At 39.6% G+C, this 14,486-nt stretch overlaps 1 protein-coding gene across 1 annotated transcript in view; it reads left to right on the top strand.

Moving 5' to 3' along the window:
- LOC139726756 (uncharacterized) overlaps positions 1 to 14,486 on the top strand; it is a 59,302-nt gene that overhangs the window by 35,865 nt on the left and 8,951 nt on the right. Inside the window, exons 20-29 of the mRNA XM_071637783.1 lie at positions 2,376 to 2,501; positions 2,720 to 2,734; positions 3,056 to 3,172; positions 3,590 to 3,757; positions 4,256 to 4,413; positions 5,594 to 5,763; positions 11,230 to 11,309; positions 12,025 to 12,216; positions 13,113 to 13,246; positions 13,638 to 13,722. Of these exons, the coding sequence (XP_071493884.1) occupies positions 2,376 to 2,501; positions 2,720 to 2,734; positions 3,056 to 3,172; positions 3,590 to 3,757; positions 4,256 to 4,413; positions 5,594 to 5,763; positions 11,230 to 11,309; positions 12,025 to 12,216; positions 13,113 to 13,246; positions 13,638 to 13,722 (1,245 nt within the window). The remainder of the gene's footprint in view (positions 1 to 2,375; positions 2,502 to 2,719; positions 2,735 to 3,055; positions 3,173 to 3,589; positions 3,758 to 4,255; positions 4,414 to 5,593; positions 5,764 to 11,229; positions 11,310 to 12,024; positions 12,217 to 13,112; positions 13,247 to 13,637; positions 13,723 to 14,486) is intronic.

The raw sequence follows: 14,486 nt of genomic DNA, 5'->3' as shown, positions 1-14,486 counted from the left end.
CACGGAAAAAAGCAGTAACTGACATTTTTATGAATCTGTACTTTTTTGGAAAAATGAATAGTTTACCCAATGCTCTTAAATGTGAATAAGTCAGTTTTGAAAAAAAAAATTAAGATTGACCAAAAATGCAATTTTTCACTTTTGCAAAAAGCAGTAACTGCATCCAGTCGATTCAACTTTTCAAGTTTCCCCACGGAAGAAAGCAGTAACCAACAAAACCTACGGAAGAAAGCAGTAACTAACAATTTAGTCTAATAATTCAGACTCTGTAATCCTGCCTGTACATTTTTTCCTGATTTTTTTTTTCAAATTCTATCAATTTTCTAAAACAACATAAACAGCAGTTTCTTCATTAATTTCGGGGAGTAGATATAAAAAGATTGTTTCACCAGTAACTTGACTCTGCCCGCAGGGAATCATTATGACAAGTTGTAGAAAAAAAGTTTCTTTCTGGAGACTAGCAGAGCTAACAATACTGAGCGCACTCAACGAGTGCAGAATACGCGTACTGCATGCGCGCATAAATTTTGCAGCATGCCTACAACATGTCATACACTGCTGCAGCAGTAACTGCAGAATTCATCACACACAGTACAGTCTAGTCATCACTTGCACAGTACAGTACAGTCTGAGTGACAGTGCCAACCATGCAGTCACACAGTGACTGAAAATTTTCTGCAGTCCAGGCATGCCTGCAAATCTATCATGAATTGCAGAGGAACCAGAAAATCAAGGTGAGCTGAAAATATGAGTAGAAATTTTGAATGGAGATGAGCACTAGATCTAACCGTTAGTATACACTAGAGGTCTAGTCTAGTAGTAGATCATCTAACGCTAGGTCTACCGCGTACCAGACCATTCACTTCAATTACCTTACTGCTGTTGTGTTACACAAAATACCATTTATTCCTAGATAGAGCAGAAGCGACAAGACCGAGTCTAGGTCTAACGTTAGGTCCTAGATCTTATAGATCTAGACTAACCAGAAAGTAGAAGAACTTTATAAGCTGGTGGTGGTAACAGTTCTCCTCACTATGGTCATGTGACATGTGCAGTTACTGCTTTTTTCCATGGGGAAAACAGCAGACTCCTGGCCATCTGTAGACCGAGTGCAGTTACTGCTTTTTTCCGTGGGGAAACTACCCAGAATCAAGGGTGAGTCACCGCAGTAACTACATTTTCCTAAATAACATCTAAAAAATAACGGAAACACAATTTTTTCCGAGGTTTTGTTAGACAACTAGGTATGGTTCATAATCATACCACAAAATTATTTTCGACTGTTTCTGTGTTTTTAAAGAATCTGCAAAAAACACAAAATCGCATTTATCTCAGCTCAGCGGATATGCAGTTACTGCTTTCTTCCGTGGGGAGGCAGGGCTCCCCACTTGTCCCATGAGTGTTCGATGAGCTTTCTCAATTTCCATCGACTGGCAAACTCCAAGCAGGTGCTTAGCGAGCGTGTGAACGAAAACTGCGCATTCCATGACGTCACCTTCTGCCTTCTCGGGGATGTTATGTAGCACCACATTTTTCCTTTTGCTGCGGTTCACGAGAACCACCAACTGAGCGTTTAACTCATCTGTTGCCGATGTGCTTGCTTTGGAAGAAATGGCCGTAGATAATTCCTCCATCTGAGTTTCCATGTATGAAAACCCATGGTCCAGGTTGGCGTTGTTGGTTTCTAAGCTCTTCAACCTTTCTTCGATGTTGTCAACCCGTTTTTTGACGGCCTGCATATTGCTCAAGAGAGTGTCCAGAATCGGCATTTTCTGCCAAATGTCTTTCAGCATTTCAGCGTCTGTCGGCATTCTAAGGGTTGACTTCTTGGCGATGCCAGCCATTCGCTCAGTGATGTAATGTCTAGTCACGTAGCGTATGTATATGGAAGAGTCGCCGTAGGTATAGTAGGAAAGCAAAGCTCATACGAGTTCAGCTCACTTACTTGCTTATACACTGTAGGTGTCCAGTTTTTCTCCAACTAGGCAGGATAACGCAATATAGTACTGTAGTAACAGGTATACAAGAACAAAAAATGAGGCCCGTTGACACAAATAGATGAAAACAGTAATAAAACTGGGAGCTCCAAGTATTGGTGTGCTTACATTTCGCCGGTGATACCGCCCTCTCCTGAAAGTGCATGTTGCGATCATACCCCCTTTGTTTCTTTTTTCCCTCACATGATATCAAAAATATACAAACTCCCAAGATTTAGGCCTACCAGAAGTCGAAGTCTTTATCAACAAATTGGATTTCTCTGAGGCTACTTGTTGACAATACTTCCTGGTAAAGTGCGAACAAAAGCATGCCTTCCCATTCTCTTATAGCGTACCTCTGATTACTGTTAACATTTCCTTTTTTTTCCCCTCTCTCAGCTGGAGGTTTTGCATGGAGCCATGAGGCCCCATGTGGACATCCGAAAGGATCGCGTCAGGTTTTACGTCCGGCAGTCGCGGGTCAAGAGGGATGAATTGCCCCCAGCGGAAGACAAGGAAGCCAAGGTGAGTTGGCTCCTTCAATCAGCTGAAAGATGTAACCTTTAACCCCTGTGGTTGTATATCCACAGCCATAGGGGTTAAAGGTCAAAGTAGAATGGAAAATGTCCTTGACGCATTTCATGCCACGCCAATTCACTCATACAGCTAAACACACCTTGCATGACCACACAATGTTAATGTTGCATTTCTAGAGCTTTTTAAAGCATTTCTGTGTGTGGTAGAGAATAGCAGTCAAGGTTGGTTTATAGTGACCACCTGTTTGAATGTGTCCACTGCTTTATGTATTAACCACCTTGAATTACCCCCAAAGAATGCACCGTTTAAGAGACCTCAAATTATCATAATGATTTAATAACATTTTTGTTATCCTTTGTTTTTATTCGCTGTACTGCTATATACAGCACTTCTATATTGATTTTTCTTTCAGTTTCATCATGCACTGTACTGCACTTTTTGCAGTGTACTTTACTCTGAGAACTCAGTTAAGTTGTAGCTATTATTGTTTTTTTATAGTATCATTCAATTAACCCATCCTCACTAACACCATCACTGTTCAGGGGGAGACGCAGTGGCACTTTGACCAGCAGCAACAGCTCAGGGAGACAATCCTCGGCTCTGGCTACCCATGCAAGGTGTTTGAGGGCGCCCTTGATGCTTCAGCCATGATAAGAGAGGTAAGTACAGTCTGGGTGTCTATGAAAGTCACACCCTAATGTATATTGGAGTGATGCCGTGGAAGAAGTACTAGAGTACTGTCCACCTCCAGTGCTACCCTTGTGGGAATGTTTAAACTATATCTGACATTCAATAAAAGCACTGTTTACAGCTGTGGAGAGTTGTTCAAATGCAGTCCAAAGATATCATGAGCGGGAGAGGAGAAATCTACACAAGGACACTGCATTTTAGTCAAATGTCATTGCCTATCACTCTGTTGGCAATGAATTTCTGTGTAATATAGATTTCATCTCGCAAATAGTGTGTGCTACTTTTTTGTGTCCATGTGTGCTTTTGTGATACCATTCTTTGAATTTATTGTTCATCATTGTGTATGTTTGTGTGTTTATTTATTTGTTTGTTTGTTTGTATTCAAGGACCTGCGGCAGTGCATTGATGAAGACTTTCCCCCTGGAACCAACCTTACTCACCTTGAACAAGAGAGGGAGGCACACTTAGCATTTGCCGAGGCGAGGAGGCGTGTCTACATTGGTCGGCAAGAATATTTTAACGCCATAGATGATTACTTCTCCTCCCACAAGAAGGTGAGAGATTTGAACTCTTGTTTCCAGGGTGGTAATTCTTTCAAGGATACAAATTCTTGAGGAAATATACAATGTATGTATGTGTCTCGAGAAATTACTGTCCTGAAAAGGTGACTTGTCATTTTATTGTGTGACTGTGGCACTAGATTTCAGGCATTACGTGTATCTTTCCACAGCACTTTAATGTCATGGTTTTCTCTCAGCAAAAGAGCAACCAGTTGAGAACAAGTCCCAAGTATACTCTGGCAGATGTCTTTGGGAAATTTGTGTTGTAGCAAAATCAGCCCATCCTCCACGGGTTCAAACAAAATAGCAAGTGTTTGGGAGTGTGATTCCTGGAAAATTCTATCAGAATTCTTTTGTGAAGTGGCTTGCTACATGAAATTCCATGCCAATATCCATTCCTACACTGTAAACATTGTTCTATTCAGATCATAGTATCATTATGTGATTGTTTGTTGTTGTTTTTATTTATTTATATTGCTGTGGTCACAATAGAAACCACTGACTATTGTTGGCGAGTCTGGATCGGGGAAGTCTGCCCTCATTGCTAATTGGTCAGGCCGATTCCAGGAGAGCAACCCAAAGGCCTTCGTCTTCCTACACTTCATTGGGAGTTCAGCGGAGAGCGCCTCCTACCTCAATCTCCTCAGAAGGTTTGTTTTCACCAGCAAATACTCAGGTTGTCATGTTTTTTTCTCTCAAAATGCTAATTTCCCTGAGAGAAATGGCATTTATTAATTGTTTTAATCACATGCCCTTCCACCTTGATCTCCTCGGAAGGTTTTATACCAGTGAAGACTTAGGTTGTTATGTTCTTTTCCTGGATAAAAGAATGCTAATTCCCCCAACAGAAATGACAATTGTTGATTGCTTAAACATCTTAAAGTTTGTTTGTTTGTTTGTTTATTTTTTGTGTTTTTTTTTGTGGGGGGGGGGGGGGGGGGGATGGGGGGTTACGGGGTGGGTTAGCCAATCATTAGCAAGTTTTGTGGAAAATGTTATTTTCCCAAATTGTAATACTATTTATGTTTCTATTGCAAGAAAGTTAAAATGCTGTTTTTGGACCAAAAATATCCCCTTTTCCAGCTTGAGAATACTGCAGGGCTGTTTACAAGGTTGGCACCCCTGCCTTAACTTACTGCTGAGATACAACTACATGCACAATCATATTTTCAGGCAGAGTTTGTTCTCTGTGACTTAGGAAGAAAGTAGGTCAAACATTTTTTTTTTTTTTCTGACCCATTGAAAACTACTCCCAAATATTCTCAGGCTGGGGTAAGTGGGAACTGGGTGTTATGAGAAAATCAGTCCTTCAATAGGTCGATATCCCACTATAGGTAGATTTCCCAATCTAAAGAGGGCCATGCATCAAAGTAACCAAAACTTTGACATGGCATGATGCTATGAACAGATTGTCTGATTTCCCTCAAACTCATTCTGCACTCTCTGAATGTACATAACTATAGTAATGTGTGGGAAATTCCTTGAACAGATTGTCACGATGCTCATTCAAAGGTTTTTGAACATCTAACCACTTTGCGATGGGGTTTTCATCAGTGCTTCACAATCTGTGACATGATTTATCGCGATCATTTTGTTGCCACCGTGCTGCATTTAATAGAAAAAGCATATTCGGTCTTCATATTGCCATGTGTGTTATTACTATAATCATTATTATAGCCTTACTCTCTCCTTTCCTCTGACTTTCTGTTCATCTGTCTGTCTGTCTTTCTGTCATCATGTCCATCTGTCTGTCTGTATACCTGTCATCTGTCTGTCTCTCTTTCTATCATTCTGTCTGTCTGTCTTTTGTCCATCATTATCTCTGAGCAGGCTGTATGAAGAGATGAAAGAATTCTACCGACTGGACCTCGAGGTGCCCACCTCAGACAGGAACCTGGTCATCGACCTCCCCTCCTGGCTCAAGATTGCTGGTAACAGGTCAAAGGTCATGATTGTCCTGGATGCTCTCAATCAGCTGGACAGTGGTGCAGGAGGCAGTGGTCAGTGGAGTCTCGTTTGCTTTGACCATGTTTCTTGGGATCATAGAATCAAACTAAAATTTGCAGTGGATCAGCAGTTCACTTGGCAGATAACAAGCTACATTTGATTTCCTTGACTCATAGTAAGCAAATAATCAACGTTGGTGAAGGTGATGGGACAAACTATTACTTCCGAGGAGATCTGGATGTAGCTATCTTTCCGAAGTGCAGCTGTGGAAAGATAGCGTACACATTCATATCGCCCAGGAAGTGATAGTTTGTCTCATTGCCTGAAACTAAAAGTTGATTATTTGCTTTATATTCCACATCTAGGGTCCTAGATATTCCCATTTCATTCCAGAATCTAACGTTACATCTGAAACCATTTTAGCTGTCTTTAGTTATCCTTTTAGGGGTATTAAGTACAGAATACACTGTACCGGCAACCAATCACGGAGAGCGCAAATCGCTCTGAAAAGAGCGTACGCTTGCCGATACACACGACACACGAGTCACTGTAAATATTAATCCGCTCTGCGATGATCGCGATACGGTCCGTGATTCGGCTGAGAGTGTGGTATTCATACGTGGTTTTCGGGGGTTTCGGGGCTTGTACGATCTATGTAAACTAATTTTACATGTAACGAGTTAGAAAGTTAACTTACCAATCATGTTGTTGCTAAAACGATGTCCAACGTGGTCGTTAGAATTCTAGTTGTAAATGTTCACAACGCAGTTGTTAAACTGAAATGTCGCATTTCTGTTCTGGTTCTAAACTTGCACATTTCTGTTCTCAACCGTAGGCTGAGCAACGAACAATTCAGTGTTTTCCACTGCAGCTAGCAAACGTTCCACCTGACTGTTTGAAATGTCCAAAAAGTCATCAATATCATCATCAATATTACCACTATTATTACTAACTTCAGCAGTTTGTGTTTGGTTTTGTGTGCAGCGCTGGTCTTGCTGGCCGTGATGAGATGGACCTGGCTCTTGTTGTGCATGGCCAAGTGCATTAGATATTGTTTCACTCATTTTCATTTTTTGTTGGTCGCTCGTTTGCGCGTAATGTTTGATGCTTGTTTCAGATCTATGCCCTGAAACAGTCATTATGTCCCTTGAAGGAAAACCGGCATGATCAAGAGTGGTAATGGATGTTGCTCTTAAACAGTGATTAGTGTAGTCAGTCGAGCATCCTGCTTCCCTGCTAATCGTCTTCATCATACTTCTAAGAGTGTGAATTCCAACTCGAATGTTGTCATACCAAGGTCCATCACCATATCGTCCAGCTCCTTTTGGTTTTTGCCAAAGAAATGGCGATTTGGGATTTAGTTTAGATTTGTATTTCAGGAGTGTTTCCACAGGGCACCTACTACTCCCAGGTATTTCGAACATACGTCCTCCTTGGCTGTTAGAGTCGTCGTCAGGGTGATTCTTTGTAGCTTTGTCGACGATGCGAAAATAACGGTGACCATTTCGTTCACTAAGAATAAAGTCATCAGCCTTCATATCATGCAAATTTTCTTCTCCTCGGTAGGCAAAATGGGTCATAATATCCACAAATACTCTACGCTGTAATCCACGCGGAGTGTCCAAGTCCAGACTGTTTTGAATTTTGTTCATGTCGGTTTCACTAACAGTTTTGTGATGTTTTACGCTAGCTTTTCCTTCCACTTTGAGCTTCCGAAGAACAGTTTTAAACACACGACCCGATTTCGCAAAATTAGTGTCCTTGATAATGTCGATGTCTCGCAAATTCAGAAAATACTTCTGCAAACCATACTGCAAGGCCTGCATGGATTTTTTCCGGTGCGACTCACCACTACGCGATTTCACACCCGCATAAAACTTTCCAATCCAACGTTTTCAAGTCGATGTCCGCGAGCTGGTCGAAATCAACGTCCCCTAGAGCACCACAAAAATCCTTAAATATTCTGAGACTAAACTTCAACTGTCGTTTCGTATTCTTGCTTTCACTATCCTGCAGCAAGTCATCAATTTCAGCTTTGCTAAGCAGGTCAAATCTGATTTCTGCGGCCATTTTGTTGATTGAGCTACGATCGACGCGATGCTAAACAAATTACGTAGGCCCTGTGTTACCTCACTACGTTTTTAATACGTCTATGTCTACTGTACGCAGTACTACTTTAGAGACCATGGGCGATGCGCGTAGCTGATCGCGCACAGCGGCACCGAAGTAAAAGTGCGTTGCACTGTGTACTATCAAGTGACCTAGGTCACATGATAGTCCACAGTGCAACGCACTTTTATTTCGCGCGTACTCGTCTTGCGTTGGGACTGTGTGGACTGTGTGGAGATCAGCGAAACAAAAGGGCCTATCATCACAGAGTGTAACAAACTTTTCTTCTCAGGTGATGTGATGGGCAAAATTACGCTTCATCATGTGATCAGCTCTGGACCAATCCTATTGCAACATTCTTAGTATGTGGAATATGATAGATTTTAGCTTTTTTTGTGAGGCAGAAATCCAGTTCTCACTTTGTTAGCTGTGTAATCAAAAGGAAAACATTAATGTGTGTGTGTGTGTGTGTGTGTGTTATACTGCAATAATACAATGTTATTATTATTATTATTATCATTATTATTATTATTATTATTACTACTACTACTACTACTACTACTACTACTATTATTATTATTATTATTATTTTATTCGGCATTTCAGACAATGCGCATGTACAAGGATAAACACAAAACACATTTGATTCAGCATAGCAAAAATAAGATAAACGAGATATGAAACTCGTCACGCTGACGAGTTAGGTGATACGCTTGGGGTCATCAGGTGTCGGTCATCTGTGATCGACAAAGAAAAGAATGTGATATAGGCACCTTGAAGTTATATTGAGCGTGCATGCAAAACCGTTTCTCTAACCAATCGGCCACGGGACATCCCCGGAAATGGTAAGGCAAAAAAGAAATGTATGGATATTACAGGGGGAAAAAGTCAATGCCCACTCAACAATCGTGGCCGCGTGAACATGTATTGCATTGCTAGACGGAAATGCGGCCTTGTAACGACTGATGTCGCTATGCCATTTCTGGCAACTTGGGAAAAATACGCGCCGTAGACATAAAGCCTATAATCGGCTGGTTTTGATACCTTGCCTTTAATCACAATTTTCAGTGTGATGACGTCATCAAAGTACAAAACAATGACATGGTCTTGAAAGACAAATGTTCAAAGTACAACACCTCAGTCGTCGTCATTACATACTATGATCGGTTTGACAAAGTCAACCTGCAAAATGTTGCTGCAGTCGAAGCAATGTGGTCTCCAACACACAAAAAAGAGGGATATGGCGTGTGTCTGTGTGTCTGTGTGTGTGTATAGGTGCGTTTATATACGAACGTGATTTCTACATGGACGAATATGTAATACAAAATTGAAGAAAAAAAGTAAAATAGCTAAGTATTTTGTTTCGTGATCTTGTGGGGTTCGAACCCGCAACCTCAAGTCTCTGAGACGTCGCCTTTAACCACTCGGCCATACGTCTCGGCGAGAAAATATGAGGAACGTAAACTTATGTATGTGAAAGCTGAATCGGGAATCGTTTTGTCCACATTCCATTCTCATTTTCAGTTTTAAACTGCAAAATTGTCAACCTGATGATGAGATTTCAAAAAATAAAATGCATGATTACTGAAGCTTATTGTCTCAGCTACAACATACTTAAGTTTCAGAGGAAATGAAGCAAAATCAGCTGAGATAAAGGTGCTTAAACGTTGTCAAGTCAATGCATGGTTTTAAAAAAAATCACCTCCCATAGACAATACACGTAAACTTGTCCGATTTTGCATCTTTACCTTTAATCACAATTTAAGGTATGATGACGTCATCAAATTTCAAAACCATGACTTGGACTTAAAAGGCAAATGTTCAAAGTACAACATATCTGAATTTGGGATAATATTGAGCTTAAACAACAGAGATACGAGCAAATGAATGTCAGAAACAGTACCTCAAAAAAATTAATTCCACTTTTTTGATTTCAGATGATGATATGATGACGTCATAATGTATTTAGGGAAATATTGATACTTGAGACGTTATTTTCAATTCATATGCTTTTGTAATATGCAATAAAAACATAGGGTCACCTGACGTTTTAAAGAGCTATGGCGAAATAAACAAAGACATGTTTTTCGCTATATTTCCACATAGACGCGAACACGAAATTTCAACTTTGACGCCAGCGCATTCCTTTGTTATAGGTCAAAATTGATCGGAAATCAATGGATATTGTTACTTAATGTATCAGGAATCCAAATCTGTCAAAAAATGTGCATTTTCAGTTTGCTTACGCGCACTACGCGCGAAAATGTGCGGACGGACGCGAACGCGCGAAACGCTTAAAATTGTCTGAAACTTCGAGATTTCCCATTGGTAAGTTGTTTTGAGCCTTTTAAAAGTTTGACGCGCGCGTACGCGCGCGTAATAATGTCTTAGGTAATTAGCATTAAAATGTATGATAGAGCGTGACCTGAACTTAATGTCCGCCGAAAATGATACAGACATGACCTTTAGATATGAAGTTATGATCGATCATGTAACATGGTCCGAAAATCACAAAATGGCGCCTAGATGACGTCATAGATATGTTACTGTCATGAAAACCTTATTGTGGCTAGATTTTGTCATGAGACATGTTCCCTGAAAATGTCATGTTATTCCGTAATGTCATTCTTGAGATATTGATGACACAAAATTGTCCAGAAAGAAAGAAGAATAAAAAGAAATAAAGAGAGATTTTGACAATCACAATAGGTGATACGCTGATAGCGTATCACCTAATTATAACACAGAGACAAGTCGAAAGCACAAATGAGAGAGGGAAAAAAAAACCAATAGATCGGGTACTAACAGTAGTGTTTTGAATTCAAGCAGAATTTCATTTCATGATTTATGAATGCAATTAGTGATATAGGAATATTGTGAATTCTACATGAAAATTTCCATTTCATTTATCTTAGCTTGCAATGGATATCAAGGAAATATGTAGACTTCTCAACATCTCTCTCTCTCTCTCTCTCTCTCTATACAATATTTCTGTGTGCAGTGACGGATCCAGAGGAATGCGCAACCGGCGCACGCCCCCCTTCCTTTATTTGTCATTAAAGACAAAAGAAAAAAAAAAGAAAAAATGATATGAAACCCAAAAGTGGCACCAGAAATATTAATTGCCCCCCCCCCCCCCCTTTACAGAATTCCTGGATCCACCCCTGTGTGTGTATAATTATGTATGTTTATATGATATTGCTATGTTTGAATACACCCATAAATAGAAATATTGATAGATTGAGAGGGATACAGATATAATGAGAAACTCAAGGTGTGTGTAAGTGTGCGAGACTACATAATGATGAAATACATTTTCCATATGATTTTTTTCCTGAGATATTTTTTGCCGTCTGTGAAATATCAAAGGTGTTTGATAGCAAGCAAATCTTCTGTTTTCTTTGACCCAGGTGATGAAATGGAACTGAAGTGGATGGTAGCTGAGCTTCCACCAAATGTGTACATGCTTCTATCAACACTCCCTGGCAAGGTAAATCATCTCCCCCCTCCCTCCCGAAAAAAAGAAAAAAGCCCACATTATTCATTGTGGCCATCTTTATTGAATACCCGTTTTGCGAGTTCTGAGTGACAGTGTTTAGTTAGCTTGTGCTCTCCATGGTAAGGTGCAAAGAGCAATGTAACCCAAGTGTTGTAAGAAAACAAGAAATGGAAGTGTTCTATGTTTGACAAAGGTAGAAAATAGAACAGAAATACAAGTGACTAAATTGCTTCAAGTCAAGTAAATATGTGTATGTGCATACAACAGCATTTGATATGACATTGCAACAATTTCAATGTAATGAGTGGCATCATAAACTTTGGCAAACTTTTCCTAAGCTGTCACTATTCTTGCTGTTACCATGCAGAAGAATGATGCCTAAAGATATTTCATTTCTCTATTAATGGAATGTTACACACGGAAGAATTCAGTTTGGTCTAGAAGAGACTTCATTTGCTTAGCAATACACATTTTTTTTTCTTTTCTTTGTTTAATTATACAGGAGGAATACCCATTACTCAGGCAAGGGCCCTAATACAACTGTAATATTAAAGGTCAGGCCCTTTTATGTGCAAAGTAGCTTCATATACATATTTTTCAGGCACTCTCTTCCATCCAGCTTGCATCCCTAATTGAATTAGTATGAAAAAAAAAAAATAACAGCTAAAACCTAAGATAATATTATGTGTATAATTCCTGTCCCCAGGCCCAAGACAAGGTGCTGGAGTTCTGCTGGCCAACTTACAAGGTTGAACCGTTGAAGGATGAGGAGAAGCATGAGATCATCACAGGTTACATGAATCTCTACGGCAAGTCGCTGAACGCCGAACAGTCCGACCTCATCATCACCGCCCCTCAGAGCTCCAACCCACTCTACCTCAAGGCTCTACTGGATGAGGTAATGACATGCACTGCTTGTGAGAGAAAAGGGGAGAGATCCAGAGAGAGAGAAAAAAAAATATAGTGGTGAAAGACATCTATGTGACTTTGAGCCCAGATCTGAAGACTTAAAACAGACGCTATCACTAGCTATAACTATCTATTATTTATTCAAATATTGAGATGTAGCAGTATATGACAAACCTTGAGAGAGAGATGACGGTAATCAGCAGCACACAAGACATTTTTTCTGACAGTGAACAATAATCAAGCTACCATCACCACTAAGCGATTAGAAGGAATCAATAAGAGTGATAACTTAAATGTGTCAGAATTCCTTTCTTGAAGAAACTTCTTTATCTACATAAGTTTCTTTGGAACCAATTCATGAATACAGGAGTAAACATATAGGTAATATGCCCACTCATAACAAAAGATGGATATTAGATTGGTATATGGATAGATAAAAGGACATTTATGTAGAGAGGACAAGGTAGAAGGCATGACAAGTAACGTAAGGAGTATGTAAATGAAAGGGTTAGACAAGTTTGTAAAGGAAAGGGTTGTGTAAGGGAGGAGGATAGATGAAAAGGAAAACATGGACAAAGAGAAGAGACAAAGATGTTGGTAGAAAATGTAAAGACTGCTTGTGACAAAGCCTAAAAAAGCAAAACTCTAAACCTGTGAAATCGACGAACAGGATGTGCATGACATAATCTGATTCTGATTCTGATTCTGATTTTATTTCTGAATTTCTTCTTCATACATAATCTGGCAAAATACTTCAGAAAAGGAGAAGAAGACACAAAAAGAAAGTAGTAGGGTATGAAGGACGAGTGATTCCATTGAAAAATCCGGACTGTACACCAAAAATTTCAAATATTCTCCCTCTTTTTCTCTTTTAATTTTGACAAGGTGCGTATCTATGGCAGCTTCAATCAGCTGACCACTGCCATCAAGTCCTACCTGGCAGCCGACAATCCTGGGAAGCTGTTTGGGAAAATTCTGGAGCGTATGGAGGATGACTTTGAGAAAGGCAGCCTCTCTCGGTAAACCAGATTAGTTTCCAGACACATTGATGATATTTTTCCTTGCCAAAGAAGGCACTTCTTTAGTTTTGGTCCTTCGTTGTATTCAAAAAGCTATTCATACATTATGATATTTTTGTTGTTGTTGTTGTTCAAGCATGGTATATGTTAATTTTTACTCTCTTTTGCATTCTTTGAATACCATTACTTATTTCCTGTTGCCAATTTGTTTTTATTTTGTTTAAGTTTTATTTCATCATCATTGTTTACAGTTCGGGTTTGTTTTGTTGTTTTTGTTTCATTTCCAAATCTTTTTGTTATTTGAAATGCTTTTGCCATTGTTTGATTTGGTTTATTGCACTTGTTCTGTTCATTCTTGGGTTCTGCATGTTGGTTGCTATGGCAACTGTAGACCAAATTTGGTGCGAGATACCACCACGGCCATCTGGTGTTCTCACCGAGGGATGAGTGAGAACGAGCTGCTCACTCTGCTGGATGTAAGTCAGTTTGAATCCATGTCTCTGTCTGTGTTTCGATTTCGAGTAGAGCAAACTGTGCTGAGTAATGCATACTGTGACATATTGCACCACATTTTGCAGTAGTGGCATGGTGCGGCATTACTGTTCAGGGAGCGTTCAGTCTCCTGTGTTGAGGCAGACTTTCAGAGGTACCCTTGGGGAATGCTCTGCTTGTGCCCATTAACATTTTCTACAAACCTATCAAGATTTCATGGAACATATAGGGGAATTTTAGCACATATACCTTCACAATGTACATCCTGTGTCATGCATCAAATTCTACTGATGTGCTGTCTAGCGAACTTCAGTTATTGAGACTGAATTCATTCTATGTGTAACACAAATTGCACCTTTGTCTCATGGAGGAATGGAATGCAAAAAGCCCCCAAATCCTTTGTTCTATTGACAGCTACATGTGCATGTAGTATTCTTGCTTAATTCCCAGTGCTACGTGTATTAACTAACACTGCTGATCATTGTTTGTTGTGAGGTTGAGAAAATACGGTGCTGTCACTCTACATTACATGAGAATGAAGAAAGTGTTTGAATGAGTGTGAATACAAAAACATATAATTGTTATTTCCAATTGTTTTTGTTTTAATTAGGGTCATCGTCAAAAAGAGAAAAATTAAATCTGTTCAATGTTACTTCATGTGTTAGATAAATAATTTTGAAGATATCATGATTATCACATACATTGTAATTATTTTTTTTTCCTGCAGATTCAATCTGAAATATCTCAA

Source organism: Diadema antillarum, unplaced genomic scaffold, assembly GCF_040938485.1.
Source record: "Diadema antillarum isolate AM-2024a unplaced genomic scaffold, OU_Dant_1.0 scf00000001, whole genome shotgun sequence".
Taxonomy (NCBI): Eukaryota; Metazoa; Echinodermata; class Echinoidea; order Diadematoida; family Diadematidae; genus Diadema; species Diadema antillarum.
The sequence above is the reverse complement of the archived record's forward strand: the minus strand, read 5'-3'. Positions and strand labels throughout refer to the sequence as shown.